General features: G+C 43.5%; 1 protein-coding gene across 2 annotated transcripts; it reads left to right on the top strand.

Moving 5' to 3' along the window:
- Positions 1-921: 921 nt before the first annotated feature.
- Positions 922-17,008, top strand: myh7ba (myosin, heavy chain 7B, cardiac muscle, beta a). 2 transcript variants are annotated; one of them, XM_035151881.2, is made up of 44 exons: positions 922-992; positions 1,282-1,433; positions 1,931-2,034; positions 2,133-2,276; positions 2,405-2,561; positions 2,669-2,696; positions 2,981-3,077; positions 3,662-3,688; positions 3,781-3,873; positions 3,969-4,032; positions 4,125-4,223; positions 4,308-4,411; positions 4,496-4,634; positions 4,723-4,841; positions 5,147-5,296; positions 5,533-5,703; positions 5,789-5,968; positions 6,066-6,198; positions 6,564-6,640; positions 6,938-7,025; positions 7,105-7,222; positions 7,306-7,429; positions 8,640-8,776; positions 10,595-10,850; positions 10,942-11,184; positions 11,340-11,516; positions 11,616-11,761; positions 11,845-11,935; positions 12,013-12,402; positions 12,489-12,615; positions 12,704-12,822; positions 12,934-13,130; positions 13,218-13,401; positions 13,921-14,086; positions 14,176-14,300; positions 14,417-14,532; positions 14,634-14,826; positions 14,933-15,136; positions 15,529-15,654; positions 15,857-16,027; positions 16,118-16,222; positions 16,322-16,417; positions 16,527-16,661; positions 16,909-17,008. In XM_035151881.2, exons 2-44 carry the CDS (start codon positions 1,337-1,339, stop codon positions 16,918-16,920), a joined length of 5,829 nt encoding a protein of 1,942 aa, XP_035007772.1. In that variant the 5' UTR covers positions 922-992; positions 1,282-1,336; the 3' UTR covers positions 16,921-17,008. The 2 variants fall into 2 exon arrangements, with proteins under 2 accessions (XP_035007772.1, XP_047195247.1); XM_047339291.1 differs by having other exon boundaries at positions 4,308-4,634.
- Position 17,009: the final 1 nt, after the last annotated feature.

The following is a 17,009-nucleotide window of genomic DNA, read 5'->3' as shown; positions in this document are numbered from 1 at the left end:
AGTTACAACAGCTACGTGTGACAGTTCAACACACTGTGGCATCAGTGGACGTTTTCATCTGAGGCCCGAAGCGTTAAAGCTTCAAATGTTTCTATCTACGAAGAAACAATTTTGACAAACAAAATGTAAAATGTGAATGTTTCATCATGTGATTTTGCTTAATCGTCTCTCAAGTTTATCTATTTTAAATTCAGATGAAGCTCTTTATTTTTCTGCTGGAAGCCAAGCGCCATGTTTCTCGCTATTAATATAATGTTGTATATTTATAGAAGCATGTTTAATGCCACACAGCTCCTGAAATAATCTCTTCTAAGGTTGCATCCTCTGTGGCCACACACAATAGCAGACATCCCTGTTGACACTTAACAACACAAAAGGGACAGGGCTGTTAGAGGCCAACATGAGTTCACAAGCAGCAAAGTCACCTGAAGTGGAATCCGTTCAGTTGTGTTAATCAGGAGGTTTCTTAAAACATCAGCACTATTCTATGAAAGGGACTCAGAAATACTAACTGTAAGGTGTTGATCTTTTAATATTCTCGGCAAATAACTTTCCCTGTAAATATTGGGTTAAATCTCCAGGTTGTGTCTCTGGGTGTTGGACACAAATCACAGTCCTGGTAAATGCACCAATGCACCAATGCACTGCCCTTCAAATTTTATAGAGTGAAAACATTCCCCCATAGGGATGCTCCTAATGCAGCCCCCTCTCTCCCACTCCCTTGCAGTGTGTACAGTGCATAAAATAACTGGGATACAAAAATAGCCGGCTTGGGTTTAGCGCAATGACAAAAACGTAGCTTTCCTTTTGTGTCAATTGAGACAGACGCGCAGCACCAATGGGCATCGGAGGAGGTGGCATATGCTAATGAGGGACAAATGTCCACTGACCGTGACCTTGAGGAACACAGTATAAAGGAGGGCACATCTCAGCAGACTGTCATTTCGTTGTGGCCGTCCTGAGGTCAGTGGACAACTTTCCTCCTTCGTTTGGTAGGTTGATCATTACGCCTTTTACGCGCGGGTTGGCTGCTCTTTAAAAAGTCTTCTTCAGTCTTCATTTCACTCTGAGCAGCGCATTCATACCTTTTACCTTCGCTGGCACGTGCCAGTTCACGCGCTGCACGTTTGTATATTTTCGTTCTCGTTCTCGTGATAGTGGATTTGCGCTCTTTACGCACGACTCGTGTTGTCATGGCTGCGTTTTGTTTTTGTCAATAAAAGTAAAAAGAAACAGCATAAGAACCACTGACTAACACAAAGTTTTCTGTTCTCACCAAAGGAGCCGTCTATCTCACCGTGCGCCCGGGTACTGAAGCCGACGAGGAGGTGCCACTATGCCGCAATTTGACTTGCAGGAGTTCGGCGATGCTGCACCGTTTTTACGCAAATCTGAACGGGAGCAGCTGGCGGTGCAGACCATCCCTTTTGACGGTAGGCCTAATAAGGACACCTCAGAGAAACGGAACCTTATAGGGCACATCACATCACAATTATTCATATCATTATTAAATATAGTTTTAGATGCAATCTCACATTTGTATCAGTTGCTAAATAAGTTTAAAGAAGTGCAGCAGGTGGATTCAGACTATGGTTTGATATTGCAGCTTCATGTTATACTAGTGTTTTTAAGAAATAACAAAAAAGAGACATAATATGTGTAAATAATGTCATTTTATTCACAAGTTGTGGAACTGCTGCATGGATTTATTTGGTTTTGTCAAAATCAAATGTCACAAATTTTTTGTTCTGTCATTCTCCACTTAATAAAAAAAAATACATAAATATATTGCTGTTATAACTACAATAAGAATCAATAAAATAGGTCAACTTTTTTATTTGTATAATACTTTTAATTTGTGATCATTTCATCCTCTGTCAACTTTTGGATTTGGGTGAGTTTTTGCAATTAAACTCACACGTCTCTGTAGGTAAGAAGCGAGCCTGGGTCCCTGATGAAAAAGAGGCGTACATTGAGGTTGAGATCAAAGAGTTCAGCGATGACAAAGTCATTGTTGAGACCAAAGGTGGAACAGTAAGTGCTCTTAATTTTATTTTATTTTATGATCATAAAGAATATGTACAGCGGTCCCATGAGCCCCTCCTCATTTGTGCCTGTGTTCTTTCCTTCAGACCATGACAGTGAAGGATGGTGACATCCAGCAGATGAACCCTCCTAAGTTTGACATGAACGAAGACATGGCCATGCTGACGCACCTCAACGAGGCCTCTGTGCTGTTTAACCTGCGCAGACGTTACTCTTCCTGGATGATCTATGTGAGTGTCCCATTATGGACCGATGGCTCGTCCCCCTCTCTCCCATGTTTCCATGTCCCCCAAAGAGCATAATTACCCAGATGAAATTACAGAGTTAAACTTGACGTCATGTCCTCTGGTTTGCTCAGACCTACTCCGGCCTCTTCTGTGTGACAGTGAATCCATACAAATGGCTGCCAGTCTACACACCCAAGGTGGTGGCTGCTTACAAAGGCAAGCGCCGCTCTGAGGCGCCACCGCACATCTACTCCATCGCAGACAATGCCTACAATGACATGCTGCGCAGTGAGTGTTTCCATGCACTACAATATTACAACAACATATACAACACAAGCATATAAGCTCTGAAACATGCAAGCCCATGTATTTATTATGTATTTTCTCCTCATCAGATCGAGAGAACCAGTCCATGCTAATCACGTAAGTATTAACTCACTGAAACAGATTTTCTTTTGTCACAAATTAGAGAAGAATACAACTGTTTGTAACTGTATGTGCTGCCATATAACATGTAGACTCTCTACATACAGCCACACGATTTTTTTCTGTCAAGAGCTTTTGGCTTTGACGATTCTCATTTTTTCCTCTCTGTTTATAACCTGCAGTGTAGTGAATTTAATTTACACGACCTTTACCAGCTTTGTGAGCATTTTTTTTACTGTACCTGTTGTGTGTACACTTTGTTATTTTTCACACTCCTATAGCGGAGAATCCGGTGCTGGCAAAACTGTCAACACGAAACGTGTCATTCAGTATTTTGCCATTGTGGCAGCTCTTGGGGAAACAGCTGCCAAAAAAGGAGTAAGGCTGATGTGGCAACCCCTATTTTTTTGTTTTCCACTCCCTCCTTTTTCAAGCTTTTTTTGCTCCATTTTATTCTTTTTATTTTCTTCTTCGCTTTTTTGGTCCCAGGAATCCTGCAGTGTATTCCCTTTAAACCGTCTCCATACATTTTGCTCACTGTCACAGTGGTGAATGTGAGAAGTGATTACATTCATGTCTGAGTCTTTACCCTCATGTGTTGTGCAGCCATTTCCAGCCACTCTCCTACGCTTCCTCCCTGATTTTTGAATCATTCTTTTCCCCCATCCCTTGTAATTTGTTTTTCCTTTTTTTTGCTTTTTGGCTCCACATTTTTTACATAATCTTTCCCTTTGCTTTGATTTTGGGTTTTTGACTTTTCTATGTTGTTTGATGCTCATTTTTCCTCCCTTTTTCTCCCATGTGTTCACCACACTCCATCATGTAAAACAAGGTGGCCATCGGGTTTTAACAACAGTTCTAATTTTCCAGTTGTTCATGGTTTTCCCCTTTGGTTGTGAAAGTATTATTCCGTGACACTAGACAAGATGTCACACTCACAGGCTTTTCATTTTCTTCTTTAGCTGCACAGTCCTTCCACTAAAACAGGGGTGAGTTTAAGCTGCAACATCTATTATGAATGAATACAAAAAGATAATGTGACTTAGCTTACTCCCATTTTACTTACAAATGTATTTTCCAGGGGAATCTGGAGGATCAAATCATCGAGGCCAACCCTGCCATGGAGGCGTTTGGTAACGCCAAAACGCTGAGGAACGACAACTCATCTCGTTTTGTGAGTATCTGGAAATTCCCTATATTGCGTATTGTATATGCATTTAATATTATGAATATTAAGATCATTTTTCTTGCATGATTAATTTCCTGCAGGGCAAGTTCATCAGGATCCACTTCGGACCTACAGGGAAACTGGCCTCAGCTGATGTTGACATGTGTGAGTTAATGAGTTTTTTTTTTTAACACCATGTATTTTTCATTTTGTTTCATATCTAAGAGCAAGACATCACACGTCTCCCTGTGTTTCAGATCTTCTGGAAAAATCCAGAGTGATATTTCAGCAGCCTGGTGAGAGGAGCTACCACATCTACTACCAGATCATGTCCCAGAAGAAACCAGAGCTGTTGGGTGTGTTAATCTGGCAAATTTTTTATATTTTATTCCTTCCTGGTGCAGGACTGTGACATAATCATTGTTAACTCTTTGTTCTAGACATGCTGCTGGTGACCTCCAACCCGTATGACTTCCACTTCTGCTCGCAGGGCGTCACCACCGTGGAGAACCTGGATGACGGACAGGAGCTGATGGCCACTGATGTAAGAACGTTTATCTTTTCCACAAGGAGAGAAAATCAGCTGCATCGGAGCACAGAGCATAACTTCTCCTTTCTCTCTCTGCAGCACGCCATGGACATCCTCGGCTTCCTGTCCGATGAGAAGTACGGCTGCTATAAAATAGTCGGAGCCATCATGCACTTTGGCAACATGAAATTCAAGCTAAAGCAGCGCGAGGAGCAGGCGGAGACTGATGGCACTGAGAGTAAGAAGCAGTGATGTCTGGCACAAAAGCAACTCCAGATTTAAAAGGCAGGTTTGTGACTGAACCTTTTTTTTTTCTTCTTGATCAGGTGCGGACAAGGCCTCGTACCTGATGGGAGTCAGTTCAGCTGACCTCATCAAGGGCCTCCTCCACCCGAGGGTGAAGGTGGGGAACGAGTATGTGGTGAAGGGGCAGAACGTCGAACAGGTGAGGAGATGTAATGTCTGCTCTCTGTGTTCTTTGTCAACACATGAAGATGAAAAAACAACGTCTATGAATATGTCAAATAGATCAGAGCAGAACAGTCGTATGAAAGTTTTTTTAAACTGTCGTGAAAATTCAGCGTGTTCAGCTTCTCCTCCATCTGCAGGACGACTCGGGATTAAAGGACAACTCCTTATTCCTCAAATGATCTGTACACCCGCCACTCCACACTATGACACCTTTACTCTTGTGTGTGTGTGCGTGTGTGTGCGCGTGTGTGTGTGTGTATCTGTGCATGGTTGCTCTAGGTTAACTTCGCCGTCGGTGCTCTGGCCAAAGCGACATATGACCGCATGTTCAAATGGCTCGTGGGACGCATCAACCGGACGCTGTACACATCCCTGCCTCGCCAGTACTTCATAGGAGTCCTGGACATCGCTGGATTTGAGATCTTTCAAGTAAATTGATCTATATTACAAATGTTTTTTTTAAACGTTAGTATGGCTCTAAATCTTTATTGTTATTATTATTATCTAAGATTTTCTGGATGTATGGTCAGATTCTGGTCGAAAACCAACAGGTTCTCTGTTTGTATCTTACCCTCTATCTCACCGTGTTGAATTAGCAATGCTGCAGGATGAGTGTTGCGTCCTTCACGCTTGTTCTGAACACCTGTTCCTTTTTTTGATCGCAGCTCAATAGCTTCGAGCAGCTGTGCATCAACTTCACAAATGAGAAGCTGCAACAGTTTTTCAACCACCACATGTTCATCCTGGAGCAGGAGGAGTACAAGCGTGAGGGCATTGAATGGACCTTCATCGACTTTGGGTTGGACCTTCAAGCGTGCATTGATCTCATTGAAAAGGTGAAGTGCTGTGTTTATCACAGGTGAATCATGGATGAGTTTCATGGAGGTGTATTAGATTAACACGCTGCTCTTCCTCGTCCAGCCGCTGGGCATCATGTCCATCCTTGAAGAGGAGTGCATGTTCCCTAAAGCCTCGGACAACAGCTTTAAAGCCAAGATGTATGACAATCATATCGGCAAGTCGCCTAATTTCCAAAAACCACGGCCAGACAAGAAGCGCAAGTTCGAGGCCCACTTTGAGCTGGTGCACTATGCTGGTGTGGTAAGTGACTTCCTCACTAACACACTGAGACATTGCTGCAGAATGTGTCCTTACACAGAGAATCCAATCATTGGGACGTCCCTGCTGTTTTTCACAGGTACCCTATAACATCATCGGATGGCTGGACAAAAACAAAGACCCACTAAACGAGACGGTGGTGGCGGTTTTCCGAAAGTCTTCCAACAAGCTGCTGGCGACTCTCTATGAGAACTACATTGGATCAGACTCAAGTACGATAAACAAGATCCTGATTATAACATGTAGTCTTTTCAATCACTTCTAAAAACCCATTTTACAGACTTTCCTTTATGTGATGTCGTCTTTTTATCTCTTATATGTTATATTGCTTTTTTCTATTTAGTTGCTTTGCTTTGTCTTCTTTTTATTGTTCTTATTCTGCTTATTTTTAATTACTGCTTTTATCATAGTAAATGCATATTTGCAATTAGGCCTGAATATCCTGTGTCTGCTTTGTTTCTCAAAGAACCTCGTAAACCCTGTTTTTAGATACTAAATAAATAAAGCTATTATTATTATTATTATTATTATTATTAACAACATGGTCACATTTATCAATCTGCTAATCATTCAATAGCGTCCGAACCGAGGCCTGGCGGCAAGGAAAAGCGGAAGAAGGCGGCCTCCTTCCAGACGGTGTCTCAGCTTCACAAGGTGAGAGTGTGACAGTCTGGTACTGATGCAGGTGAATGTAAACGTGTTTCAGACGATGTGAGCGTCTGTGGGCCTCTCTGGACAGCTGGGATGGAGGCAGTTAAGACTTGCAGTGATGTTTAGGGCAATGATCACATGAACATCACTTTAAGTCTGTGCTGGCTCCTCTCTCCTTCACATCGAGGATTTCAAACATTTTACATGAAGGTTCTGTTCTCACGCTTTGTAATAAATTATGCTTTAATAGTAGAATTGTGAAGGAGTTTATATTGACTCAATTATCTCTCCTCTATCCAGGAAAACCTGAACAAGCTGATGACCAACCTGCGCAGCACCCAGCCCCACTTTGTTCGCTGCATCATCCCTAATGAGAGCAAGACTCCAGGTAACACACGGCACGATCACATATCATCAGGAGCTAAGTGATGCGGGTGAGGCTGATGTTTGACACCTGTTCTGTGCAGGGATCATGGATCCATTCATGGTGCTGCACCAGCTTCGCTGTAACGGCGTGCTGGAAGGCATCAGGATCTGCAGGAAGGGCTTTCCAAACCGCATCCTCTACGCTGAGTTCAAACAGCGGTAAGACGAATCAGAAAAGGCAAAACTCACTTTCATTTGATGGACATTCAGTCTCACTGATCACACTGTTTTCATATATTCAGCTATCGCATCCTGAATCCACATGCCATCCCAGATGATAAGTTTGTTGACAGCAGGAAAGCTGCAGAGAAGCTGCTGTCCTCCCTGGATATCGACCACAGCCAGTACAAGTTTGGACACACAAAGGTAGAGGGCCGCAGCTTGTGTGTAAAACAGAGCCATTTATTAAAGTACTGTGCTTAAGAATAAGTTAGTTAAGAATAAGTTAGTTATTCTATATATAAGTACTAAGATAAGATTAGTCCCATTACGGGGGAAAACATAAGGAACTCTAAAAATAGAAATATGTACCATGTAAACATCATATATATAAAGTTAAATATACTTGGCAGAATCCTACAGATTAAATTATTCAACAGTATTTAAAGAAGTTAAAGTTAACTACTACTACTCAGGGAACAAACTGTCCTTGCAGGTGAGAGACCATCATCATCGATCACCTCATTGTCTTCTCCACGTTTGGTAAAATGGCTGCAGACCACAGGACAGACTCTTCTGTGCTTTTTGGATCATCTCTGTCCTAGAGAGCAAACTGATTATGTGCTAGTTATCACTTTAAACAGACAGGGGCAGACGGTATTTACCATTAACTCCTGTCTGACAACTGCAGACATTATGCTACATCTCTTTAGTTTATGTATTTTTACTTCAGTAAGACTTTGAATGTTTGTTTCCCCATTCAGAGAACTTAAATGACTGTCCAAGATTACACAAAGCATGATGTCCCTCATTATCAATCAGAACCACTCAGAAACAACGCAATGCATATGCTTCAATTCATCACAAACATAATTTGATAAGAATTTGAAACATTGTTTAATTTATGTCAGATTTATATCCTTAGAATCTTATCAGCACATAAGCAATCTTATCAGAATCTTATGTCATTGACCTTGTCATGCAATTCCAAAGAGGAGCTTCTGATTGACACTTGCCCCACCCCTTTCTGTGAAATCGCCACCATGAAGTCATGTGATTTCAGTCACATGACGTCCATGCTAAACTATTGTAAAAGTCCTGTTGACTAGATTTTGTTAAAACAGGAAATAAACAGACTGAAGTCTCCCACATTTCCCAACGTCCCAGATTACCCAAATTCACCATATACTTTTTATTTTCTGCAAAATAATCAGACATCATGACTTGAAATCTGGTAAATCATTCAGAAATTAGAAGCACTTCATGATGATATCTGTGCAAACGAGTTTGTGATCACAGTCACCCTAAAATATCCCCTAAGTTTCCGTGATTTTATGCCTTTATTTCAAGTTATATTTTTATGTTTTTGCTGTTAATATTACTTAATACTTAATATTTGCTTCCTTTCTTCATGTAGGTGTTCTTCAAGGCTGGTCTGCTGGGTCACCTGGAGGAGCTGAGGGACGAACGTTTGTCCAAAGTCCTGACGCTGCTGCAGGCAGCCGCTCGAGGCCAAATCATGAGGGCGCTGCTGCAGAGAATGAATGTGAAGAGGTAAAAGACCACATCACATTTACATCCGTCATCAAAATCTCTTTTATCAAGCCGAATGAATATAAAATGTCCTTGGAGGCACAGCAGAGCTCTGAGCTTTGTTCCTCACAGGAAGGTGAAGACATGAGTACAGAAAACAGAAAGAGCTGCAGCACCAGTTGCTTCAGTGAACAGGTTCAATCGCAACACGATCGGCCGCGAGCCTTTCAGCTTGTGTTACACTATACCTCAGTGTTCACTCCCTCGCTGCAGTATGCCTGGCATGCAAGGGCAGTGTTATCGGTGTGTGCGAGGCGTGTGCTTGCCCTTGTATGGTTACCAGGCATGTGTGTGTGGCCCCTCTGTTATTAAGGGCCCCAACTCATGCTCACACCCATACCCCACTCTCTCAGGTCTACGGCTATACTCTCCATCCGCTCTCTCTCTCTAAATAAAACAATGCTGACGGTGTCCCCAGAGCCAGGTGGCGACATGTGTCAAGTGGCAGCTGCTGAGGCCCTCCCTAAAAATACAACCCTCGGCCCCCTCCCTGGACACCCAATGGCCCCTGGCTCCTTTTGTCCCCGGCGCCTGTACTTCTAAGTGAGTGCATTGATGGAATATGTGGAGGGTGACAGAAGATTTAAGCCGGCCATTGGACAGAGGGTTTTAGTTTCTAAATAAACACAGACGCTCACCTTTGAGAGGCACTCGACGTGGAGTCATGTCAAACATGCAATCATCCACACACACACCCACTCCAGTCACCTTCCACCCCAGCGTGTGCAAGCTCACTTAAACTCACCCCCTAAACACCGACAAGGAGTCCTTGACCACTCTGCTCCAGCTCCATATTTAGGTGCCGCTGGACGCCATCCTACTGAGACTAAATCAATCTAGTTACCCGTTTGGTCACAGTCATGAAACATCAAAAGCATCAGTAGGTGTATGATTTCACGTCGCATCCCTTGGTGTATGATTAGATACGTGGGAGGAGATGGGCGCAGGATCCGTGCCAATAAAATCAAGCACCAAGGAGAAGTCACTAAATAAATAAACGGGGAAGTCCAGGATAAATCTTTTTGACCTTCTTCTCTTTATGTTCTCGCTCTCAACTTCTCTTAAAGTGACACGACGCCGACATCGGGGACAGTACAGTGTTAACTTCAACAGATTTTAAACTCAATGTTATGTTAACATGATTTGTGTGTGTGTGTATATATATATACATATATATATATATATTATACAAATTTTTGTTATTTTAATTTACTTTCCGTTACTTTTTGTGAACTACACTCAACTTTTAAACAATCATTATTATCAGCTAATTATTTTTATTTTAACTGTTTATTTAATCCTTTTTTATACATAAATACTTATTTTTGAGTCATTTAATAAATTATTTTTCAGCTTGGATCGTTCATCTTATTACTCCCTTGTTTTATATATATACACACACACATAATCAAAATTAAAGTTTTTAATAACAAAACACTTATAAGTTAAAATAAAATAAATAAAACTTAATAAGTCTAAAACTTTACATATTGTGAACACATTCAAGTTGTAAAGTAAAAATAAATGTATTCACTTGTTTCCTTTAAACGTCAATGATGCAAATTATTCAATCTTTATTGATTTCAATCATTAATTGAAATACCAGGGTTCATTAATTTTACCCACTTACCTCAATATGACTGAAATCTATTTGTTTGTAGCTTTAAAAATTAAGCTTAAGTGTTAAGACTTTCCTGCTTACTTGTAAATTAGTGTTTAACATGACAAGAAAACATTTAGTGTTAAAAAAAAGTTTTATTAATTCTCATCATTCATCAGTGAGGCCCTGATGATCATCCAGTGGAACATCCGGGCCTTTAACGCTGTCAAGCACTGGCCCTGGATGAAGCTCTTCTTCAAAATAAAGCCTCTGCTGAAGAGTGCCGCCACCGAGAAAGAGCTGGCTGCTCTGAAGGAGGAGCTGGCCAAGCTGAAAGAGGCTCTGGAGAAATCCGAGGTCAAGCGTATAGAGCTGGAGGAGAAGCAGGTTAGCCTGACCCTAGAGAAGAATGACCTCTCTCTACAGCTGCAGGCAGTAAGTGATTCAAACATTCAGCTTTTACAAACACTGATACTGTAGTAGTGCTCGGATGCACTTACCACCTGCTGCCCTTTTTGCCCCACAGGAGCAGGACAATCTGGTTGATGCTGAGGACCGCTGTGAACTGCTCATCAAAACTAAGATCCAGCTGGAGGCCAAATTGAAAGAAATCATGGAGCGGCTGGAGGATGAGGAGGAGATGAGCTCTAATGTGCTCGCCAAGAAGCGCAAGCTGGAGGACGAGTGCGCCGAGCTTAAGAAAGACATCGACGATCTGGAGATCACTCTTGCTAAAGTGGAAAAGGAGAAACATGCCACTGAGAACAAGGTGAGGAGAGTGGAAAAGGAGATTGTGAGTTCCCTCCAGAGGGCGCTTAAGGCCTCTGAAAGATCTGCAGCACATTAAGTGGATTGTATGAATAAATTAATAATGTATCTTTAATTTCTCATCAATTGTCAATTTTTTCTGCTTATTCTGTGCAGGTGAAGAACCTGATAGAGGAAATGTCAGTTCTGGATGAAACCATCCTGAAGCTGACCAAGGAGAAGAAGGCTCTGCAGGAGGCCCATCAGCAGACTCTGGACGACCTGCAGGCAGAGGAAGACAAAGTCAACTCTCTGACCAAAGCCAAGACAAAGCTGGAGCAACAAGTGGATGATGTGAGTTCATTTATTGCTTTGAAAAGCAGAGGTTTCATTTCGTCGACAGGCGATAACATAGTGAAAACTAACATGTTTTACCTTCCTAATGTGAATCAGCTGGAGGGCTCCCTGGAACAAGAGAAGAAACTGCGTATGGACCTGGAACGGGTCAGACGTAAGCTGGAGGGGGATCTGAAACTCTCCTTGGAGACTTTTATGGATATGGAGAACGACAAACAGCAACTCGAAGAGAGGCTGAAAAAGTGAGTCATCATATATTCACACAAAAAAACGTCATCTTGTTTTTGAGGTTGTTATGAAGTAATGATGAAATCTTTCCCACCAGAAAAGAGTTTGAAATGAATGCGGTAAGCACCAGGGTTGAGGATGAGCAAGCCTTGGTCAATCAGCTCCAGAAGAAGATAAAAGAGTTACAGGTGCAAACTCGTCTATTAACCTCCAACAGATATTAAAACGTAATTTTGACAAAATAACTGACATCAATTTCCTCCAGGCTCGTTCAGAGGAGCTGGAGGAGGAGCTGGAGGCCGACCGGGCTTGCAGGGCCAAAGTGGAGAAGCAGCGTGGTGATGTGGCTCGTGAGCTTGAGGAGCTGAGCGAGCGCCTCGAGGAGGCTGGTGGGTCCAGCTCAGCTCAGATGGAGATTAACAAGAAAAGAGAGACGGATTATCTGAAGCTGCGGCGAGACCTGGAGGGGTCCATGCTTCACCACGAGACCACGACGGCCGCCCTGCGGAAGAAGCATGCCGACGGCGTCGCCGAGCTGAGTGAGCAGATCGACAGCCTGCAGCGAATCAAACAGAAGCTGGAGAAGGAGAGGGGAGAGGCCAAGATGGAGGCAGATGATCTGGCCTCCACTGTGGAGCATCTTTCCAAGGGCAAGGTAGAAAGAAGAACAAGAGACGCAATGAGAGAATTAAAGCAGGATGGGACCAAACTAGATCAAAAATGTCGATCTCTTGTCTGCAGGCCACTTCAGAGAAGATGTGTCGCCTGTATGAAGACCAAATGAACGAGTCTAAAGCCAAGGTTGAAGAGCTCCAGAGGCAGCTCAACGACACCAGCACCCAAAGGGCCCGTGCTCAGGCTGAGAGTGGTAAACACTGTTCACTTGATTATAAATCTCACAACAGATTTCACAGATTGGTTATTAACACAGGGACCTTTCTCTCTTCCTGGTGCAGCCGAGCTGGGAAGGAAGCTGGAGGAGCGAGAGTCCATGGTGTCTCAGCTCCAGAGGGCCAAGAACTCATTCAGCCAGAACGTGGAGGAGCTCAAGAAGCAGCTGGAGGAGGAAAATAAGGTCAGATACCAATAAATACATCATTAGTAGTAATTCACAAGGCTAACTCGCAGAGATTGAGATCCTACAGTTTAGCTTACTGCTCTCCACCACCCTGATTGGTCTCTAAAGGCTAAGAACTCCCTGGCCCACGCGCTGCAGTCAACGCGCCATGACTGCGATCTCCTGCGGGAGCAGTATGATGAGGAGCTGGAGGCCAAGGCTGAGCTGCAGAGAGCTCTGTCCAAGGCCAACGTCGACGTGGCTCAGTGGAGGACTAAGTATGAAACTGATGCCATCCAGAGAACTGAGGAGCTGGAGGAGGCCAAGTGAGTGAGATGTATTTTTGACAGAATTAAATGGTGCAGAATGATCATTTGAAGGCGTGACATTGGAATCTGTTTGCCTCTCTTTAGGAAGAAGCTGGTGATACGTCTGCAGGAGGCTGAGGAGGCGGTGGAGGCATCTAATGCCAAGTGCTCCTCCCTGGAGAAAACCAAACATCGGCTCCAGACAGAGATCGAGGACCTGATCATCGACCTGGAGCGAGCTAATGCTTCAGCTGCTGCGCTCGACAAAAAGCAACGCAACTTTGACAAGGTACTGGCAAAGAGAAGGGAACCCACGTGTTTAAAAGTCACGTGTTTCCTGTTGACAACTACTACATAGGATTGCATTTACTGCCCTGAATATTACTTTTTCAACTTATATATTACCTTTACTGAGTGTGTATTTCACTATTCCTTTTTGTTGCTGTCACATGGTAACTTTATATCTTATCTTACATCATCTCAATCTAACATTGAATAACTGTCAAAAATGGATGACGAGGTCAGGCCTCATCATCTGGGGAGCGATACAGGCTCAAACATTATACAACACAATTAGTGCACAAAGAAGAAAAATTAAGAAATTGAGTATTCAAATCTTCCTGAATATCCAACATTTTACTAAGCTGATCTTATCTTACCTTATAACTCTATAAGATAGTGTACCTGACTCTATGACAGAGTTGCAGAGTCCAACTCAGTCCAACTTGGGCTCCACCGTAACTTCTCATTGTCCGCTGAAGAAGAGATTTGATTTAAAAGCTGACAATGATTGTCATTGTTCATCCAGGTGCTGGTTGAGTGGAAACAGAAGTATGAGGAGTGCCAGTCTGAGCTGGAGACCTCTCAGAAGGAGTCTCGTAGCCTGAGTACAGAGCTCTTCAAACTGAAGAACTCTTATGAGGAGAGTCTGGATCATCTGGAGACCATCAAGAGGGAGAACAAGAACCTGCAAGGTAGAGCTGAGGTCTAATTTACCAGCTGGATGGCTGTATTGAAGAAACTTTATGACTTAATGTGAAAACACAATTTTTCTCTTCTACAGAGGAGATTGCTGACCTTACTGATCAAATCAGTCAGGGAGTGAAGACCATCAATGAGCTGGAGAAGGCGAAGAAGAGTCTGGACATGGAGAAAACCGAGATTCAAGCTGCGCTGGAGGAAGCTGAAGTAAGTAGTTTGCAATGTTCCCTCACCTCCTCTTCTTTGTGGTCTGTGGTATATTCCTGACTGAGGTGAATATCATCGAGTGTTAAGTGGTCGGTCTGTCTGTCTGTCTGTCTCAGGGCACTCTGGAGCATGAAGAGAGCAAAACTCTCAGGATCCAGCTGGAGTTAAACCAGATTAAGGTCGATGTTGACAGGAAGCTGGCAGAGAAGGACGAGGAAATCGACAGCCTCCGGTGAGTTGTACAGATTGCTCTTTTCATCCAACTTCATAGCACATTCAAGATTCTTTCCCCGTCAACCACATTATTCTATTTACCTCTTCATCACCTTCTAGTCGTAACCACCAGAGAAACCTGGACTCCATGCAGGCCACCTTGGATGCCGAGGCTAAGTCTCGCAACGAGGCAGTGCGTCTGAGGAAGAAGATGGAGGGTGACCTGAATGAGATGGAGGTGCAGCTGAGCCACGCCAACCGGCAGGCCTCCGAGTCCCAGAAACTCCTGAGGAGCCTGCAGGTTCAGATCAAGGTGAGTCCACACAGCAGACAGCAGCATGCTCACCCTGCAGGTCATATCAAATACATCTCTATTGTTACACACTTAATAAAATATATTTGCTCTTACTTGTTTCCAGGACATTCAGATTGAGTTAGATGACACTATTCACAAGAATGAGGAGCTGAAGGAGCAGGTGGCAGTGACTGAGCGGCGAAACAACCTGCTGGCTGCCGAGGTGGAGGAGCTCAGGGCTCTGCTGGAGCAAAACGACCGTGCACGCAAGCTGGCTGAGCATGAGCTGCTGGAGGCCAGCGAGAGAGTCAACCTGTTGCACTCTCAGGTAAGAAGATGTCGTAAAAACTACAAAGCAGTGCATTTATCAATAAATCACGGCATTAAAAAGCAGCAGTGTAGTGGAGTATATGCTGTATATTCACAAAATAATTTGCGACTACAAACAACAGTCTTTTACTGAAGTGATTTTGGTTTTGAAACACTGCGTAGAATATTACTGCACTTAAAGAAGTTTTGCATCTCCATTCACAACATGGTGTTTAGCTTGCTCCAGGACTGCTGTATATGTAACCAATAAACAGCCTGAGCCCCCTCAAATTATTCATATGGTTTGTTAGGTTCAACGGAACCTTAGCTCGTTATTTTCAGCAGCTGAAATCAAAAGAAACTGAGAATCTTCAAAGTCTTGAGGTGTTGCATTTTGTTCTCTGGTTGCAGAACACTGGGCTGATCAACCAGAAGAAGAAGCTGGAGAGTGATCTGTCCATTCTTTCGAATGAGGTGGACGATGCTGTTCAGGAATGCCGCAACGCAGACGAGAAGGCCAAAAAGGCCATCACTGACGTAAGACCTCGTATAAACAAAATAAAGATTTAAAACATCAAGCGATAAGATATTTATAAGATAACTTAAAACATATATAGATGTCCTGATTACCTCACATCCGTGCCAGAGGCTTGTTAATGTTTACTTTGCGGCAGTCATTTCCAGTGTCCTATCAGAGGTGACTTAATGTCCCTTTAACACCGATCATCTGTATTTACAGGCGGCCATGATGGCAGAGGAGCTGAAGAAGGAGCAGGACACCAGCTCCCACCTGGAGAGGATGAAGAAGAACATGGAGCAAACCGTAAAGGACCTGCAGATGCGTCTTGACGAGGCCGAGCAGATCGCCCTCAAAGGAGGCAAGAAGCAGGTTCAGAAGCTGGAGGCCAGGGTAAGAGCTGGAATCAGTGGGTCCCATTGTTAATCCTTGCTCATTTGTAATGAGCTGATGTGTGACAGTATTTGCTGATCTCACTGGTAGGTCAAAGAACTGGAGAACGAACTAGACGCTGAGCAAAAGAAGAGCCAAGAGTATCAGAAGGGAGTACGCAAGTATGAGAGGAGAGTCAAAGAGCTGTCGTATCAGGTAAACCACCACTGTCTGCACAGAGAGCAGTACAACATATGAATGTGTTTTTAAAGAAATTGAAAGCAGGGTAGAAGTTTTACTCTGGTGTTTGTGCAGGCTGAGGAGGACAAGAAGAACCTGTTGCGTTTGCAGGACCTCATCGACAAGCTGCAGATCAAATTGAAGAGTTACAAGAGGCAGGCTGAGGAAGCAGTAAGTCCACCATCACTTGTTTACCGCTGCCGCACAGTTTTATACGTTGTAAAGTGAAGAGCGTGACGAGCATCCCTTCGGTTCACTGTACACTTCAATCCCTGTGTAGGAGGAGCAGGCAAACACCAACTTGTCCAAGTACAGGAAGCTGCAGCATGAGCTCGACGACGCAGAGGAGAGGGCTGACACGGCCGAGTCGCAGGTCAACAAGCTGCGTGTCCGCACCCGTGACCAAGGCGGCAAGGTTGGTAAACCAAATGCATGCAATACATTTCACAGTATGTTGCACAATTGTACGACCTTCGGAAGAATTTATTAAAATTAGCCGACTGGCTACAGGACAAGAGCTAATCTTAGAAGAGCCTGGATGTAATCCTCTATTGAATACGACCTCACATAGCCACCTCATGTGATCTCTGGTGTGGTCATGAGTAACTTTGTGACATTGTGTATGTGGTTGCCAGTAAACACTCCTGTCTTGTGTATTTCAGCTCGCTGAGTGATGCCACGAGGCTGCAAGCGAACAAGTCAGCCAGCTGCAACAGATGTGCTCAGCTCTATGAACGCCCAAATAAAGACTATTAAATCTTTC

Source organism: Hippoglossus stenolepis, chromosome 3 (assembly GCF_022539355.2).
Source record: "Hippoglossus stenolepis isolate QCI-W04-F060 chromosome 3, HSTE1.2, whole genome shotgun sequence".
NCBI classification, from domain to species: Eukaryota; Metazoa; Chordata; class Actinopteri; order Pleuronectiformes; family Pleuronectidae; genus Hippoglossus; species Hippoglossus stenolepis.
Note: the sequence above shows the minus strand (reverse complement) of the source record. Positions and strands in the feature narration are given on the sequence as shown.